This window comes from Phodopus roborovskii, unplaced genomic scaffold, assembly GCF_943737965.1.
Source record: "Phodopus roborovskii unplaced genomic scaffold, PHOROB, whole genome shotgun sequence".
Taxonomy (NCBI): Eukaryota; Metazoa; Chordata; class Mammalia; order Rodentia; family Cricetidae; genus Phodopus; species Phodopus roborovskii.
Window position 1 is genome coordinate 4,334,220 of NW_026126689.1, and position 15,754 is coordinate 4,349,973.

General features: G+C 48.7%; 1 protein-coding gene across 3 annotated transcripts; it reads left to right on the forward strand.

The window, feature by feature from the left end:
* Positions 1-457: 457 nt before the first annotated feature.
* Positions 458-15,702, forward strand: Trpv6 (transient receptor potential cation channel subfamily V member 6). Of its 3 annotated transcripts, XM_051174663.1 has the most exons (16): positions 458-905; positions 8,444-8,541; positions 8,676-8,798; positions 9,140-9,277; positions 9,593-9,691; positions 9,854-10,026; positions 10,678-10,824; positions 10,906-10,944; positions 11,056-11,118; positions 11,408-11,494; positions 11,594-11,670; positions 11,883-12,048; positions 12,394-12,460; positions 13,227-13,495; positions 14,547-14,653; positions 14,957-15,702. In XM_051174663.1, exons 1-16 carry the CDS (start codon positions 778-780, stop codon positions 15,246-15,248), a joined length of 2,073 nt encoding a protein of 690 aa, XP_051030620.1. In that variant the 5' UTR covers positions 458-777; the 3' UTR covers positions 15,249-15,702. The 3 variants fall into 3 exon arrangements, with proteins under 3 accessions (XP_051030620.1, XP_051030619.1, XP_051030621.1); XM_051174662.1 differs by having other exon boundaries at positions 10,906-11,118; XM_051174664.1 differs by lacking the exon at positions 9,140-9,277 and having other exon boundaries at positions 10,906-11,118.
* Positions 15,703-15,754: the final 52 nt, after the last annotated feature.

The following is a 15,754-nucleotide window of genomic DNA, read 5'->3' on the forward strand; positions in this document are numbered from 1 at the left end:
AAAGAATGTTCATCAGACACTGTACTGGGCTTACAACACCTAAAATAAGTGCATGTACTTTCTGGTTCTTTACAGAAAACAGTTACCAACTCAAAGTGTACTCCTGTGTACTGTCTGGTTTGAGTCATCCATGCAAAGTGGTGAGAACTAAGTCTTTACTGTTTATATACCTATTCTGGGTCAGGCAAGGCATTTAACCCTGAGAGTCAAGAGACCTTGTGTGAGACAGGCAGAAGCTCCTCCACCCTGCATGAAGCCCCTTCTTGCTTTCTTCCTCCTCAGCGCCACCAAGAGTCCTTCAAGGGAGCTGGCCCAGAAAAAGGTCAGTGGATATCCCAAAGTCCAGGGGCCAGCTCTTTAATCTCTTTGAAGGTCTGGGAGAGTTCCAGGGTGGAGAGACTTGCAGCTGAGCTGACGCATGGCCTCAGCAGGCAGGACTTTGGGGCCTGTCTCTTTAAATCTCAGGTAATTTGGGAGGAGGAGGGAGTGCCCACACAGCTCCTGCTCACTCCCAACAGGAGCTCCAGATAGACAAGCCCAGCAGATCCCTAGCTCTGCCAAGAGGAACAACACAGGATCCCTCTTCAAACTTAGGGGTGGCCACGGGAAGCCTCACCAGCTCCACAGGAGAAGCAGGAGACAGGAGACAGACGGGAGACGGGACCTCTACAGAGAGAGGGCAGGCCGGCTCTTGGGGATGCCAATGTGGCCCCAAGGCCGAGCCCAGCCGGGGTCTGGCATCAGCCTCAGCCCCCCAAGGACCCAGCCTTCCACCCCATGGGGTGGTCACTGCCCAAGGAGAAGGGGTTAATACTTTGCCTATGGAACAAGTTCTGCAGATGGTTCCACAGACAAGAGTCCTGGGCTCAGAGCCGAGATGAGCAGAACCTGCTGCAGCAGAAGAGGTAAGCTTGCCATCTGCTTCTACTCCTTCTACCAGGCATCACGGTTCCCACCCCTCCCCCTCCCAGCTTGCTTGAGTCTTCTCTTGTGGCCTGGCTGGACAGTCTGTGCCCCTGGTCATGGACTGGCTCCTTCTTAGCACTTTCTCCCCGTGGAGTCTTGGTCCCCGTGGAGCTGGCTGGTCAGGATGTCAGGTGGGAGGCATCCTGGGCACAGATGTTAGTTATCTTTGGTTCCATTCAGTCCTGTAGGCTTGTTGTGAGTACCTCCCCAGTAGCCAGGCACCTGGCTCCAAAGGTGGTTGTGGCAGGACAATGTCTTTTGTTATCCATACTCCGTGCTATTTTAGCAGTCTATGGCAGAAACACATTTTATGTATATAAGCATACATGGGGGAATGAATGAGAGAATGATCGAAGGAATAGAGCAATAATAACTATGGCAAAAATGTGAGAATACTTACCATTACATTTGTCTCAGCCACTGGAGGGATTTAAAGACCCAACAAAGCTCAGACATAGCCCGCGGTGTCTTCCTCGCTGTTGATGGGTTTGCATGACTTCCTGGCCTCAATGCCTGAGATGCTCACCATGCTGCCTTTCGTGCTAGGGAGTCTGGGAGAGAATCTGAAGTTTGAGCTCCCAGGAAATTTCATTTCCATCCGCTGACAACTTCCTCATAATCACTTGACACACACTCCTGCCTTAGACAGCTTCTTAGAGTTGGTTTTGGGAGCAGGAAATCCGGAAATCCATTGGGTCTTGGGCCCACCCTTGGCGGTCTCCCCTCTGACATTATTAGTGGGGTTCCCTACCCCATTGGTGACATGCTAAAAGGAACTTCTGTTTTGGGGGGCTCCCCCAGGCTGTGCAGAGACAGGTAGCGTGTGTGTTCACAGAGGGAAGGCTGGAGGTTTTGTCTTCGGGTTTTTCTCCATCTCTGAATGCAGGGCTTGTCTTAACCTGGCCTGAAGGCTGCCTGGGGTTTCCTACTCTTTGTATTAAGCATTCCCTGCCAGGATGTGCCCCTTCTTGGAGCTGTGGCTTTCCTGTCTCTCACACCAGCCACCCACCTCTCTGCCCCCCCCCCCAGGGCTGGGAGAGTGGGGGCCAGGGCACATGTCTGGCTGATGACGTCTTAGGGCAACAGAATGGGCATTGTTGTTAGAGAATAATGTCTCATCGGTCTCAATTCTCGTCTTCCTCCCACGCTCAGCACCCTGAAGCTGGGGGGCATCAGACACGGACGGACTGCAGGAAGGCCATGGGCTTTGAAAGAGGCGGGTGAGGTTCCTATAGCTCCTGTGTAGGAATGACTGGGGAAAGGCAGCCTACTAAGCGTAAGCCATTTGCAGGCATCCATTTGTCCCTACGGTCTAGTGGCTTCCTCTGTAGTGTTGGGCTAGGAAGACCTAAGGCCACCAGTTATAGGTTTCTTCCATCCATTTTCTGATCTCCACATCTGTTTCCATGGTTGCTTAGCCTTCTTCGTCTCTCCCAGACACTTGATGTCCTCGATAATGGTCCTCTTTAGATGTTACTTCCCAGAAAGAGCTGAAATTTCCTTGGAGTTTCTTGGCCTGAAAGGTCAGCTACCCACAGGGAAGGAATTGTGGAAATTGGACAAGCTGGGGGCCAGCGCTTAAATAATCGCTCTGAGCCATGGCAGAATCCCATCCTCTATAGGCACCGTCACCCAGCTTACCTGTAAAGACCAGCACAGGCTGTCATCCGCATGAGCACCAAGAGGGAGCCCCAGGGAAGAATTCTGGGGTAGGACCAGCAACCTTCCTCTGAATGACACATTTCTCTTGGGTCTTAATCATGCAGCTCTCCAATTTAAATCCATGGTAGCTGAATTCTCAACTCTGACCAGAGGTCTCTCTCTCTCTCTCTCTCTCTCTCTCTCTCTCTCTCTCTCTCTCTCTTTCATATATGCAATGTATTAAACATTGATTGAGCATAATGTATACTCCACTAGGTTTCTGGGAAATTAACCTGATATAGTTCTTGCCTCTCAAAGAGCTCATGTTCTGCTGGACAAAATGTACCAATGTTCAGGTTGTTCCTACATATCTTCAGATTAAATCAACCTCAGAGACAATGAAGCTGTATAAACTGTATTGTTGCTGTGTGGGTTACAAAGTTAGGCTCATGGTAGTTGCATCAACGTTGGGCATATATGGCATTTTTTCCTTGGTAATAATTGCTAAACAATGCTGTACGATAGCAACGTATACATGACTTAATATTCCATTAGGCATTATAGGTCACCTAGGAAGGTAGGCAGTGGTATCTGCCTATACTCCCAGTACTCGGATTATTGAAGCATGGGACTGATAATCTCAAGGCTACCTTAGACAACGCAGAGAAACTTGTCTCCAAAGATCCAAAATTAATAGGCAGGTTGAACATTGTGGTCTTCACTTACAATCCAAAGCACTTGGAAGGCTGAGGCAGGAGGGTTGCCACAAGTTTAACGGGGATTACACAGTGAGTTCCAGGCCAGTCTACTAGATGAATATATAAATGACATACAAGTATCCGATCACTGGAGGGAAGGTTCTAGAGCTTGTACGGATTTTGGTAAGAGAGGAATGTTATTGAACCAACGTCCGTCCTACAGGTTCTGGAAGAATAACCATGCTTAGGTTAAAGGTCAGCATGGTGAAGGTCATGCAAAGGCTTACTCGGGAGTTTAAGCAAGGGAGCAGAGAAGGAAACTGTCCTATCTGTTATCTGATTTCTGCTAGTGTGGGGTGTGCTGGGAGCTTCACGGAGGCTGCCCAACCTGACTTCCCACCCATCCTGTGCTGGCATTTCACTCACTGGGAGGACAGGGAGTCATGCTGGCCATTTGAGCTGGGTGACATAGAAACCTGTATAAAGGACATGTGCGAGCTGAGGTTTCTGTTCAAGCTCAGCTCTGACACTCCCCTGAAGACCCCAGTCCTTGTCTCGGTAAGCACTCACAGCATGCCTGTTTGCTTGCCTGTGTAAGGGAGTCGTGGAAGTTAAGAGGCAGCTTGGTTCCAAATCTTGAAATAGGCACATACTCCAGTTTCTGACTTCCTCATCTAATCGCCAGGAGTCTCAGCTGGAGGGAGGTGGCCTATGAGTGCCCAGTGTATGCCATGTTCCCACACATGACTGCTCTTTCTCATCTGTGGTCATTGCTCTGGGCCTGACCCCCACCTCCCAAGAAAAATCAGGAAGAGCCATAAAAACTAGAAGAACCACATAATTTAGTAGTAAGCACCTGGGGCCATGTTCTTGGTAAGCAAGTCTGCCTTTTAACCCTGTGTGATCTTCTGGCAACTATCTGACCTTGCTGCTTCAGTTCCCTTTTCTTAAAACAAACAAACACCAGAGAGAATTATTATGCAGCTAGTGGAAAGCAAAAGCAGAATTAAGGGATGCTACTTTGGAAACTGACGGGTGTATTAAACAAATGGAATTGTGACAAAGAAAAGCATTAAAAAGACTACTACCGAGGATGACAAGCATGAGTGGGCTATGAACTTCCTCCTGGCAGAAATGAATCCGTCAGAACGAAACTGTATGAAGCACAAGGTATTATCACTCACAGTCTACGGTCAGCTGTAAGGGCATTTGTAGATAAAGTCACATGTATCCTCAGAATGCCCCCCCCCAACACACACACACATATGCCAACACTTCAACCCCCGATTAATACAACCAACGGGGGCAGGGAAGAGGCTAAGGAGGCACTTGACTCAGCTCAGACAGACCTGGTTGGACTAATCATTTCAGAGTACTCATCCTGAGGCCTTGCCTGTTACAGGGGCAGGCCAGACTCTACTTTGGCACAGTTTCTACTCTCCTGATCAGAACATTCCTTAAAACTCTTGGATCCTTTTTTGTTTCCCAGAATAAAAGACAGAGCATGACTCATGTATAGGACACACATAGACTTATATGTTCATAACAACCAGGAGCAGAGAGTTGGAGGAGAAGTCATGAAGGAAGAAAGCCAAGGACTTGGAGACACAATGTTGGTTTTGAACAAGAGAACACTAGCTTAAGTCCCCAACGAGGACAAAAATGTGCTAGGTTTTGTGTCAAAGAAGCTTATAACTAAGTTTTCCCCAAGCCATTACGGGACTACACTGTTCAATTTTGTACTTAATTGCCAGATAAAACAATTTTTGAAGAAACTGGGATTATCTTTCATAGTCTGATAATTTCTGCTTTTTTTTTTTTTTTTTTTTTTTGCTACTCTCTGATCACAGCTTTTTGTTTCTTCCTTACTTGTTCTAGTTAGAAAATATTTTGTGTGCTTATGGAACTTTAACTTTATGTGGAGAATCCTTTCTTCTTAATAAGTTATGAATAATTGCACCTGTGTATCAGGATTTCTGTACCCTGACTTGGTTAACGTGTTGATTAGGGAAATTCTGTGTAGGTGTCCATATGGGATGTTAGTCTTGACTCCTTCCTTTCCCCCCTGTATCTCCATTGTTCTCTAGCCTTCTATGATGGGTTGCTATCAGGGAATCTACAAGACTCTTTGGTATTCCTTACACTTCTTCTTTTGGAGACCAAGGATTGTGAAGCAAGGTTGGAGTTCTGTGTTCTTCCTGCCAAAACCAGTAGGGAGTTAGAACTTTCTCTGCTATCACCTTGTGGCCCTATGTAGTTACTGCAAGTTTTAAAGTAGATGGAAAAGGCTCCCTGACCCTTCCGTCTTCATTTTGCTCGAACTCGGAGTGTGCAAGGAGAGGAAACCATTTCTTACAAACATCGTCGAGTTGGGTTACAAAGCTATTTCTTTACCAGGGGTGTGGTCTGAGTAAGACACAGGGGGCCTCTTTAGAGTTGACTTTCAGATGAAGAATGGATAGTTGTTACTATAGGCATGATCCAAAATATTGCGTAGAGTATATTTGTAGAGTTGGAAGGAGAAGCTGAAAATGGATATGATCAGAATACATTGTATAAATGCATGGTATTTTCAAAGAATAATACCACAGTGTTGAAATAGTTGTGTAAGTAAAGCTCAATTCTAATTGAGCATCATGTAGCTGTACTCTATATCCAGCACTTTGGTCTTCCACAAGGCCTGTAGGCTAGCAGCAGACAAAGGGAAAGGATTACGCAGGGAATACAGGCATGTGGGAGACCACTACCAGCTTCAGAGATGTGTCACGAACAAAAGGAAATTCTGTGGATCCCAAGTATGGAAAAAGAAACATATCCTATTTGCAACACAAAGTGCAAGATGTTATAATAAAAATAAGACCAAAGAAAGAGTGGGAAAAGTTCTAGGATTGGTGTGTGTGTGTGTAGGAAGAAGCTTTGTTTCTCCTACATTCTAGGGCAAATGGCTGGGGTCGTGGTGCTAGTGAAAGGCCTAGAAAATTAGTTTCGCAGCAGTGTTTTCAAACCAAACTCTGTTTTTCTCTTATGCCATATGTTTATTTCACTTAGGTTATATGTTTATTTAAGGTTGGCTTGGGGGGGGGGGGTAGATACAGATAATAAGAGGAGCAGCCACCTTGGCATCACTATTGGTTTATCCATTCTCCCGCTATCATAGTGAGCAACCACAGCACTCTAGGGATTTTTGCTGGGCACAGAATGCACAATGGACAATCGCTGGGTTGAGGGAGTGGATCCAGGAAGAGGCAGCCTTGAGGGCGCGGGTCCAAGGAGAACGGTGTGCTCTGTGGGGCTGGGGTGTGCGGTGAGACTGAAATGCCAGGTGTAAGATGTGAGGGGGAGGATCAGAGAATGGAAACATGGTTGCACAAAGACCGTGAAGGACCTCTGTGTTCCTTATCCTTGGGCATTGAAGGATCTGTCTGCCTTCTGTAAGTGTGTGACTGTGTTGTCATTTAGAGTATCTTGACAGCAGTAACGAGGATGGACTAGGGCTAAGTAGGATGCAGGGAAACCAAAAGAATGCCTTTTTAATCCTGAACCAGAGCATAAAGATGTGAATTAATGAGCTTCAGTAGCAAAAGGGAGAAAGAACTAAATGGAGACAGACTCTTAGGTGACTGATTGAACCTGGTTGCTGCCTATGGGCCTCTGAGGGAGCTGGGGTTATGGGTGTGGGAGACAGAAGCCACTTTCTTCTTATCACTTTCCAAATCCCAGCTTTACAGTAAGCTTCTTGTCACGGCTAGAACTTCAGGATGGGAGCCCTTGTCCAGATCCTTTCTTATGCCATGTAATAGGCTATCTGTGCGTAAATAGGATACTTCTGTAGAAAGACCAACCTGCTCCAAGCTGAAAGAAACAATTCAATTAAAAAAACAGAACCGTGTTTCTTAGTTGGGTTAAGACTAGAGAGGTGATTTGCAGAGCCAGGGGATATATACTTTTTCCTAAAATGCATAAAAATTATATAATAAGTAGGGAAGCATTAGGGACGGGGAGTTGGGATAAGGACTCTGAATTCAGAATCGGGTACACTCAAGAAGAAATGTAAGAGGGTGACGTGAACATTCAGATCCATGTGAAAGTCAATCAATGAGTTCTCTAAATTAGATCCTTTCCTTCCCCCTCATCTGCAGTTGTGGGCAGCTGTTTATACCCTCACAGGTACCAATAGCAGAAATAAAGTGGCACCTAAGGCTCTGTAGACAGGGTGTGGGGATGATGCTTGGCTTTACTTCCTAAGCTTTACGTGTACCTTTTAGAGACGGGGGTTCCCAAGCTTGACTCGGATGTATCACTTCAGCAATTTTGCATTCATGGACCACACTCCTGGCTTGAGTAACGTTTCCTGAACTTTCATTTGTACAAGAGTCCATTGGGACCCTTCCTAAACTGCAGACCCGGACATTTCATGTCAAAGGGCAATCAGAGAGTTGGAATTTCTTATTAATGTGTGTAAGATTCTGATCATCTATAGGATTTATGATTTAAGAGTGAAAATGGTAAAAATTAAGATGTGAGGAGAGAGAGGGGGTATGAATGACCGTTGCCCGGAGTCAGCCTTTCTCACAGGGGCCATTGCTGTTTTTAGATTGAGTCCTGAAGACACTGCCAGAAAGAGGAAGGGAGTGGAGGAATCAAATATTCCACACTGCAGGTCAGATAGCAAGGCGTCTTGTAACAGGAGAAAACCCTCTAGTCTCTGCATGGTGGCTTCCTCAACAAATATGGGGGCAGAACTCCTTTTACCTCTAGCACACAGAAAACAAGACTTACCATGCAGGGCCATCTCAGGACGCTGCCAAGTCCAGAATAGGGCCACTCCAGTAATGCACAGACCATGCCGTGAGTGTGCACAGGTGGCTTGCACACACACACGCACACGCAAGCCCTGGACATTCTTGTCCCAGCACCAGGGAAACAGGAAAGTAGTCAGGGCATTTTCTTACACGGGCTGAATGTGTTTAAGAGAACCGAACAATGATGGGAAGATAGACTTGTGCACTGTAACGGACCGGTCTACCTGGGTCGGGGACCTTTCCTTCTATTGCTGCTGAGGCACATATGTGAGTGAACCCTTCGTAGCTTGTGCTACTACTGGGCATGTTCACCGTACTCGTCCTGTTTCCTGGTAGGATCTGGGAATCGCCTCTTCTTCTAGCTGCCAAAGAAAATGATGTCCAGGCCCTGAGCAAGCTGCTCAAGTTTGAAGGGTGTGAGGTGCACCAGAGAGGTACGGAGCAGAGTCCTAGCAATGGTCTGTGGGTCGGTCCCCCACCTCACAGACATCCCCAAGAGAGCCCACCACGACCCAGAGTGTGCCCCGAGACATGATTTGCCTTCCCCTCCCCCCTCTCCAAATGCCAGGCGCCATGGGGGAGACTGCATTGCACATAGCAATCCTCTATGACAACCTGGAGGCTGCCATGGTGCTGATGGAGGCTGCCCCAGAGCTGGTCTTTGAGCCCATGACCTCTGAGCTGTATGAAGGTGAGGCCCTAGGGTGGACGGTTAGCTGTGCTTTCCAGCAATCTCACATAGATAATTTGGGGAAACAGAGGAGCTATCTGAAGGTCCCTAACTTTTATTATCATCCCAAAAGCTGTCTTTGTTTTTCTAAGTTCTGATGAAAAGTCATTACATCCAGAGGCCCAGAGAAGGGACAGAGTTGGATGGAGGGAACACAGGGAACTACTGGGAACCTTTAACACCCACAGGGTCCCTGCCATCCATCCAAGATGGCCACACAAAGGAAACTATGGGAACATGCGAGAGGGATTCCTTCGGGTTCCTGGGAACAGATATGTGACTTGCAGCTCTCTGTTGACCAGGTCAGACTCCATTGCACATCGCAGTCATGAACCAGAATGTGAATCTGGTCTGTGCCCTGCTTGCCCGAGGGGCCAGTGTCTCTGCCAGAGCCACTGGCTCTGCCTTCCACCACAGTCCCCACAACCTCATCTACTATGGTGAGACCCAGGGCCAGGCTCAGAGGTGCAAAGCGGGGCCAAGGCAGTGGGAAGGGAGGCTAAGGAGGACCATTTCCTTGGTTATGTCTCCCGGGAAGCTGGGAGGGCAGCGCTTCTAAGACTTAGAGCTGGAGGCCAGTGCCCTCCATCACCCTCTGGACTATGCTTTGCTGAGGTTTCTCCTGTGCACGTGATTGATCCCAAGCCACAAGCTGAGACAGGGGAGCAGGAGGAGACAGTTGTTGGGCTGAAGGGCAGAAGTCCTCCCCTCTTCTGACCCTGCTGTCTCCTGTCACGTATCTCCTGTGTCCACAGGAGAACACCCTTTGTCCTTCGCTGCCTGTGTGGGCAGCGAGGAGATTGTCAGGCTGCTCATTGAACATGGAGCTGACATCCGGGCCCAGGACTCCCTGGGTAAGAACTGGGATGAGGAGAAAGTGCTGGATGATGATGCGCTCTCTCTCTCTCTCTCTCTCTCTCTCTCTCTCCCTCTCTCTCTCTCTGTGTGTGTGTGTGTGTGAGAGAGAGAGAGAGAGAGGGAGGGAGGGAACCTGATGGCAACCTCTGTCTCTCCAGGAAACACAGTACTGCACATACTCATCTTGCAGCCCAACAAAACCTTTGCCTGCCAGATGTACAACCTGTTGCTGTCCTATGATGGGGGTGACCACCTGAAGTCCCTGGAACTTGTGCCCAACAACCAGGGCCTCACCCCCTTCAAGCTGGCTGGAGTGGAAGGCAACACTGTGGTGAGTCCCGAGCCCTAAGGGGTCGTTAGTGATCTACGGTTTACATCGCTGGGAGCAGAGAGAACTGAGTGCATCTAAGAGGCTTAGGTCCGTCCCTCAGCTCTATTAGGATATGCTTCAGCCTATGTCTTTCATTCACCGGTCCACGTTTATTTTCTTCTCTTTACCTGTTTTCTCTGACCAAAGTCATGGTAATTTATGTAGTCTAGACCTTATCCTGAGACCTTTCTGCAGTGCCCAAGCCCACTTGTCCTTCCCAGAAGAGTAGCGTGCGATTTTCCCCGTGTCTCCAGGCTCTGGAATGAATCATGGGGCAGGATAAATCTAGGGTTCTGTGTGACATGATTTCTTTTGACTTCCAAAGGCTGAGGTCCTTACGGGAGGGGAGGGCCAACACCTTCCCAGGTCCTTTTCTTCCGTGCTGCGGCATGCCCCTCAGCTGTGGATCTTGACCATCTCTATTCTCGTAGCTTTTTTTTTTTTTTTTTGGAGACAGGGTTTCTCTGTGTAACTTTGTAGACCAGGCTGGCCTTGAACTCACAGAGATCTGCCTGCCTCTGCGTCCCAAGTGCTGGGATTAAAGATTAAAGGTGGGCACCACCACCACCAGGAGTTTTTATTCTTTATTTTTACAACTCCACTCTCTTTCAGATGTTCCAGCACCTAATGCAGAAGCGAAAGCATATCCAGTGGACGTACGGGCCCCTGACCTCCACTCTTTACGATCTCACTGAGATTGACTCCTCAGGAGACGATCAGTCGCTGCTGGAACTTATTGTCACTACCAAGAAGCGCGAGGTACAGAGTCTTCACAGCTCCGGCCTCCCTGCTGAAGGGGGGCGGGCTCTTGGAGATACTGTCCTATTCTTTCTGTTGTAGGCCCGCCATATTCTGGACCAGACTCCTGTGAAGGAGCTGGTGAGCCTCAAGTGGAGGAGGTATGGGCGGCCCTACTTCTGCGTGCTGGGTGCCATCTACGTGCTGTACATCATCTGCTTTACCATGTGCTGTGTTTACCGGCCCCTCAAGCCCAGGATCACTAACCGTACCAATCCCCGGGACAACACCCTCCTGCAGCAGAAGCTCCTTCAGGTGACACCTGGTAGTGACAGATAGCACGTTAGGAAGCTTCTCTTCACAGCATCATCCATCATCCCACCTTCCTGACTCCCTACCTGGATTTCACCTCGCACTTAGATCTCTGGGAAGTAGGCACGGACTCAACACGTGCATGCGGGAACACACCTACAATCTTACGCTAGGAGCAGAGTTTGAGACTAGCAGTATTTCGTGGTCTAGAAAGAATCCGAAAGAGCTGATTGCCTTGGGAACTGTTACGTTGGACAGGGACAGGTGGTTGACCAATATCTTTCCTCCCTAGGAGTCCTATGTGACCTCCAAGGATGATCTGCGGCTGGTTGGGGAGCTGGTGAGCGTCGTTGGGGCTGTGATCATCCTGCTGGTGGAGGTAAAGTGTAGATAGGATCCTGGTAGAGGCCGTTAGCCCCAGAGCCGGGCCCACATTCCGGTCTACAAGTGCCTTTATGTCTCCTTGACTTCTTTCCAGATTCCAGACATCTTCCGGTTGGGAGTCACTCGATTCTTTGGGCAGACCATCCTTGGGGGGCCATTCCATGTCATCATGTGAGTGTCTGCTTTATCTCACTGCCACCCCTCATCTTGCTAGAATTTCCGCTGCCCTCTTTGACCTTAGCTCTGAGTTCCCGCTGGGATGTGTGACCCTGGGGTGCTGAGTATGTCGAGGCTGAGTCTGACACTATGGGGTCTTTTGGAGCACTATACTCTTGCTGTTGGGTCCCCAGGATGAACCTGACTTTTTTATGTTATTCCCCCAGTATCACTTACGCCCTCATGGTGCTGGTGACCATGGTGATGCGACTCACCAATGCAGACGGGGAGGTGGTGCCTATGTCCTTTGCTCTGGTGTTGGGTTGGTGCAATGTGATGTACTTTGCCAGAGGATTCCAAATGCTTGGCCCCTTCACCATCATGATCCAGAAGGTCAGTGCCTTCCTCCACGCTTCCTAATAAAGAGTCCTAGACCCAGACAAAGCAAACACTCTCCCACAGGACTGGGTAGTACACTTTTCACGTGTTGTGAACACTGCATAGTTCTTGCTATATGTTCCTCCTATTTTTTCTTTGAAAAACATTTAAAATCCTCTTACAAGCTTATAGTCATTCTTAGCTTAAGATGCTCACCAAGACAGGACGGGCAGATTTAGCCAGCAGGTGTACTTTGCCAACCTATCCTGGTGTGTGGAGCCATCGGACGTTTAGATTTGCTGATGTCAGGTGGGTAACTGGTCTGAAAATGTGGTGTTCTCTACCTCTTCCTCGCCATAGATGATTTTTGGTGACTTGATGAGATTCTGCTGGCTGATGGCTGTGGTGATCCTGGGGTTTGCTTCAGGTAAGTCACTAATCCAGGGCAGAGGCTGTGGGAGGCAAGGGCTGGGGTGGGGGAATTTAGAGGGTGCAGAATTCTTCAGGCTGAACGTGGAGGGAGGCCAGATGTTAGAGGAGGCCATGAAATGTCTGAAAATGGGATGTTGCTCAGAAGTGAGGGACAGTAGTGTTAGGGAGCTGGAGGCTAGGAGAAAATAGGGAAACGTAATAACTTAAAATGCATTGTTTGTGTGCTGATCAAGGACAACACCAATAGACATGCTAAGGTGGACAGGGGGCAGGAAGCCTCGGGCCCTATCCCTATACAGAGAACTACGGGCAACTAAAGAATGCCTGGAGGGACATAGTCTTCCTCCAGGAAGAGCGCACCAATTTGCCACCCAGCACCAAGTGATCAGCCCTGAAAACATATGTACATGTAACATTATGCAGACTGAGCTGGTTGTATTTCTGTATTTAGGGTGTGTGTGTGTGTGTGTGTGTGTGTGTGTGTGTGTGTGTGCATTTAGGAATTGTATCAACAATTAATGGAAAAGGAGGCCATTACTTTGATAAAGAGCAAGAAGGGGTGTGTGGGGAGGGCTTGGAAGGAGGAAAGAGAAGGAGGGAATGCAATTATAACCTCGAAAAATAAAATAAGGTGAAATGTATTGAGTTGAAACACCGATCTGAGACGAAGGGAATGGGATGGAAACAGACAACAAATAGTCGGTGGTTGGGCTAGCCATGATACAGTTGCCATGGTAACTCTCACCCCCTGGGTGGAGCAGCCTTCTATATCATCTTCCAGACAGAGGACCCCGATGAGCTGGGCCATTTCTACGACTACCCCATGGCATTGTTCAGCACCTTTGAGCTCTTCCTCACCATCATCGATGGTCCTGCCAACTATGACGTGGACCTGCCCTTCATGTACAGCATCACCTACGCCGCCTTTGCCATCATCGCCACACTGCTCATGCTCAACCTCCTCATTGCCATGATGGGCGACACTCACTGGAGAGTGGCGCATGAGAGGGATGAGCTCTGGAGGGCACAGGTGAGCCCTCTGGTGGTCAGGAGGGTTCCTGCATATATCTTCTTGCCCAGGGATAAAAGCAGCCATTTGTGCCCGTGTATATTTGGATAGGTTTTCGAGCAAGTTATGAAATAATGCAACATTCCAGGGGGAATTTAATTGGTAACAGTGAGCACTTCTGGAAACCCTGGGAAGAATTCTATATATTTTTCCTCAACAATGAAGTCCTCGGTCTTTTCTAGAAATAAAGTGAACAAATGGCTTAAGCTATATTTGGCAAACCGCGCTTCCCGAGTAAGAATGGAAGTATCCAGTCTCTTGAAAACATTGAGGCCTGCAGAATTTGACCCAGAAAAATTGGAAGTGTTATAAATAATGACATTAAAAAAAAAAGAAAGAAAGAAACACCTCTTTCTTTAGCAGCAGAAGCTATTTTCAATCAGATCATTATTATGACAGGCATAAAGGACAATGAGATGAACCAAGTCTTCCTTTAAAAAATATGCCTGGAAAAGAATTTATCTCAACAAAAAATAATTTAAGTAAAACAAAAGTGGAACTATAAAACCCTGGAAAGCACTTAAGTGTGATTTGTGCAAACGGACTAAAACCTAATCCAGCTAAGAAAGGTTTTCTGGGAGAAATGTTTTTGAAAATGGGTTGATATTAGGTTTCCAAACAGGATGTCTGTATTTTTAAAGCACTTCATGTATGCAGGCCCGTGAAATTCCTCGGTGTTTTCCACAACCCTGCCTGTACCTTTGGTCAAGGTCTCTCCTGAGGGTAAACTCTTAGAGGCCGCCAGCGCCCCTGCTGGCTTTGCCAAGGCTTTCCGGTCATAGGATGAAGAATTGTGGGGCTCAAGTCCCATGCACTCTCTGCCACAGAAGGGGCTCTTCCAAGCTCAAGCTGCCATCTTTGGTTTGGGGAGAGGGTTCTTGCTTCTATTTCTGGAGAGCCACAGCCCCAGAGTTTGTTACTAAATTGTCTTCCCTTTTCCTGCCTCTCTCTGCCCTTCTCAGTCTGTACCTGACCTCTCTGACTTCCATTTTTTTTTTGTTCCTAAATACAGGTTGTAGCCACCACTGTGATGCTAGAGCGGAAGCTGCCTCGCTGCCTGTGGCCTCGCTCAGGGATCTGTGGGCGCGAGTACGGGCTTGGGGACCGCTGGTTCCTGCGGTAAGGATGTGGGGTCATTGGTGGTGTTCCCGAAGCAGTCAGTGTGCATGGTGTCCTCTGGCTCCCAGAGCCCTGAGGAGATCTGCGTGCTTCCCCAACCCCATGCTTATTGTCATTTTAAGTGTGGCTACGGAGCTCGGCCTCCCAAGCATCCTCAGAGCCGACCCCACAGCTAGCTTCCTGAGACCTGGCTGCTGAGGGGCTCGTGCTCCAGCGGGTCCCCGTGGTGGCTGAAGGCCAGCGCTGACCTCAGCCCTTCCTTTCAATTCCACTGCTTCTGAACCTCTTTTCTACTCCCTGCAGGGTGGAAGACAGGCAAGACCTCAACAGGCAACGCATCCGCCGCTATGCGCGGGCCTTCCAGCCGCAAGACGGCCTCTACTCAGAGGACATGGAAAAAGACTCAGGGGGAAAACTGGAGACATCACGTCCCTTCGGTGCCTACCTGTCCTTTCCCACGCCCTCCGTGTCCCGGAGCACCTCCCGGAGCAGCGTCAACTGGGAAAGGCTTCGGCAAGGGACTCTAAGGAGGGACCTTCGAGGGATAATCAACCGGGGCCTAGAAGACGGGGAGGGCTGGGAGTACCAGATCTGAAGGTTGGCCGGCTCCCACCACACCAAGCATCGAAACAGAATGAAAGAAAGCCAGATAGAAAAGTAGAAGTCAGCCCCCAAGTCCGGGGTTGGGGGGGGAGGGGTTGGAGCATGCTAAGGAATGCACGTGCAGGGAATAAATGTTCCAAGTTTCCACGGCTCCTTCAGCTTGGGGAAAAGGAAAGGAGACTCCGTGGTGCTTGCCTCAACCAATCGTTCCTTGTTCTGCACACCAGAGCACTTTAATGACACGCGCTTGCCATCCTGGGCACCTGTCTCCACCCAGGCCTTGTAAACGGGAGGGACGGAACTCTCCCCAGAGTGCTCCAGACAACTGGTGGGGAGCACTGAGCTTGTGTGAATGTGTGTGATGGAGAGACACAGGCACCAGCCTTGGGGTGGGGAGGCTGGGATGAGCCTTGCTACCTTCCAATAAAGCCATTTCCTGATCCCCACCCAGCTCCCTTCATGATTCAGTGGGCTGGACCACTGGCCCACCCTGTCAGG

Bases quoted from the DNA above. Each gene is read 5' to 3' on its own strand.
- Trpv6 (XM_051174662.1), top strand. From the start codon at position 778: ATGGGGTGGTCACTGCCCAAGGAGAAGGGGTTAATACTTTGCCTATGG. The intron at 11,119-11,407 runs GTGACACCTGGT...TTTCCTCCCTAG, and splicing joins TGCAGCAGAAGCTCCTTCAG to GAGTCCTATGTGACCTCCAA. The intron at 11,671-11,882 runs GTGAGTGTCTGC...TTATTCCCCCAG, and splicing joins GGGCCATTCCATGTCATCAT to TATCACTTACGCCCTCATGG.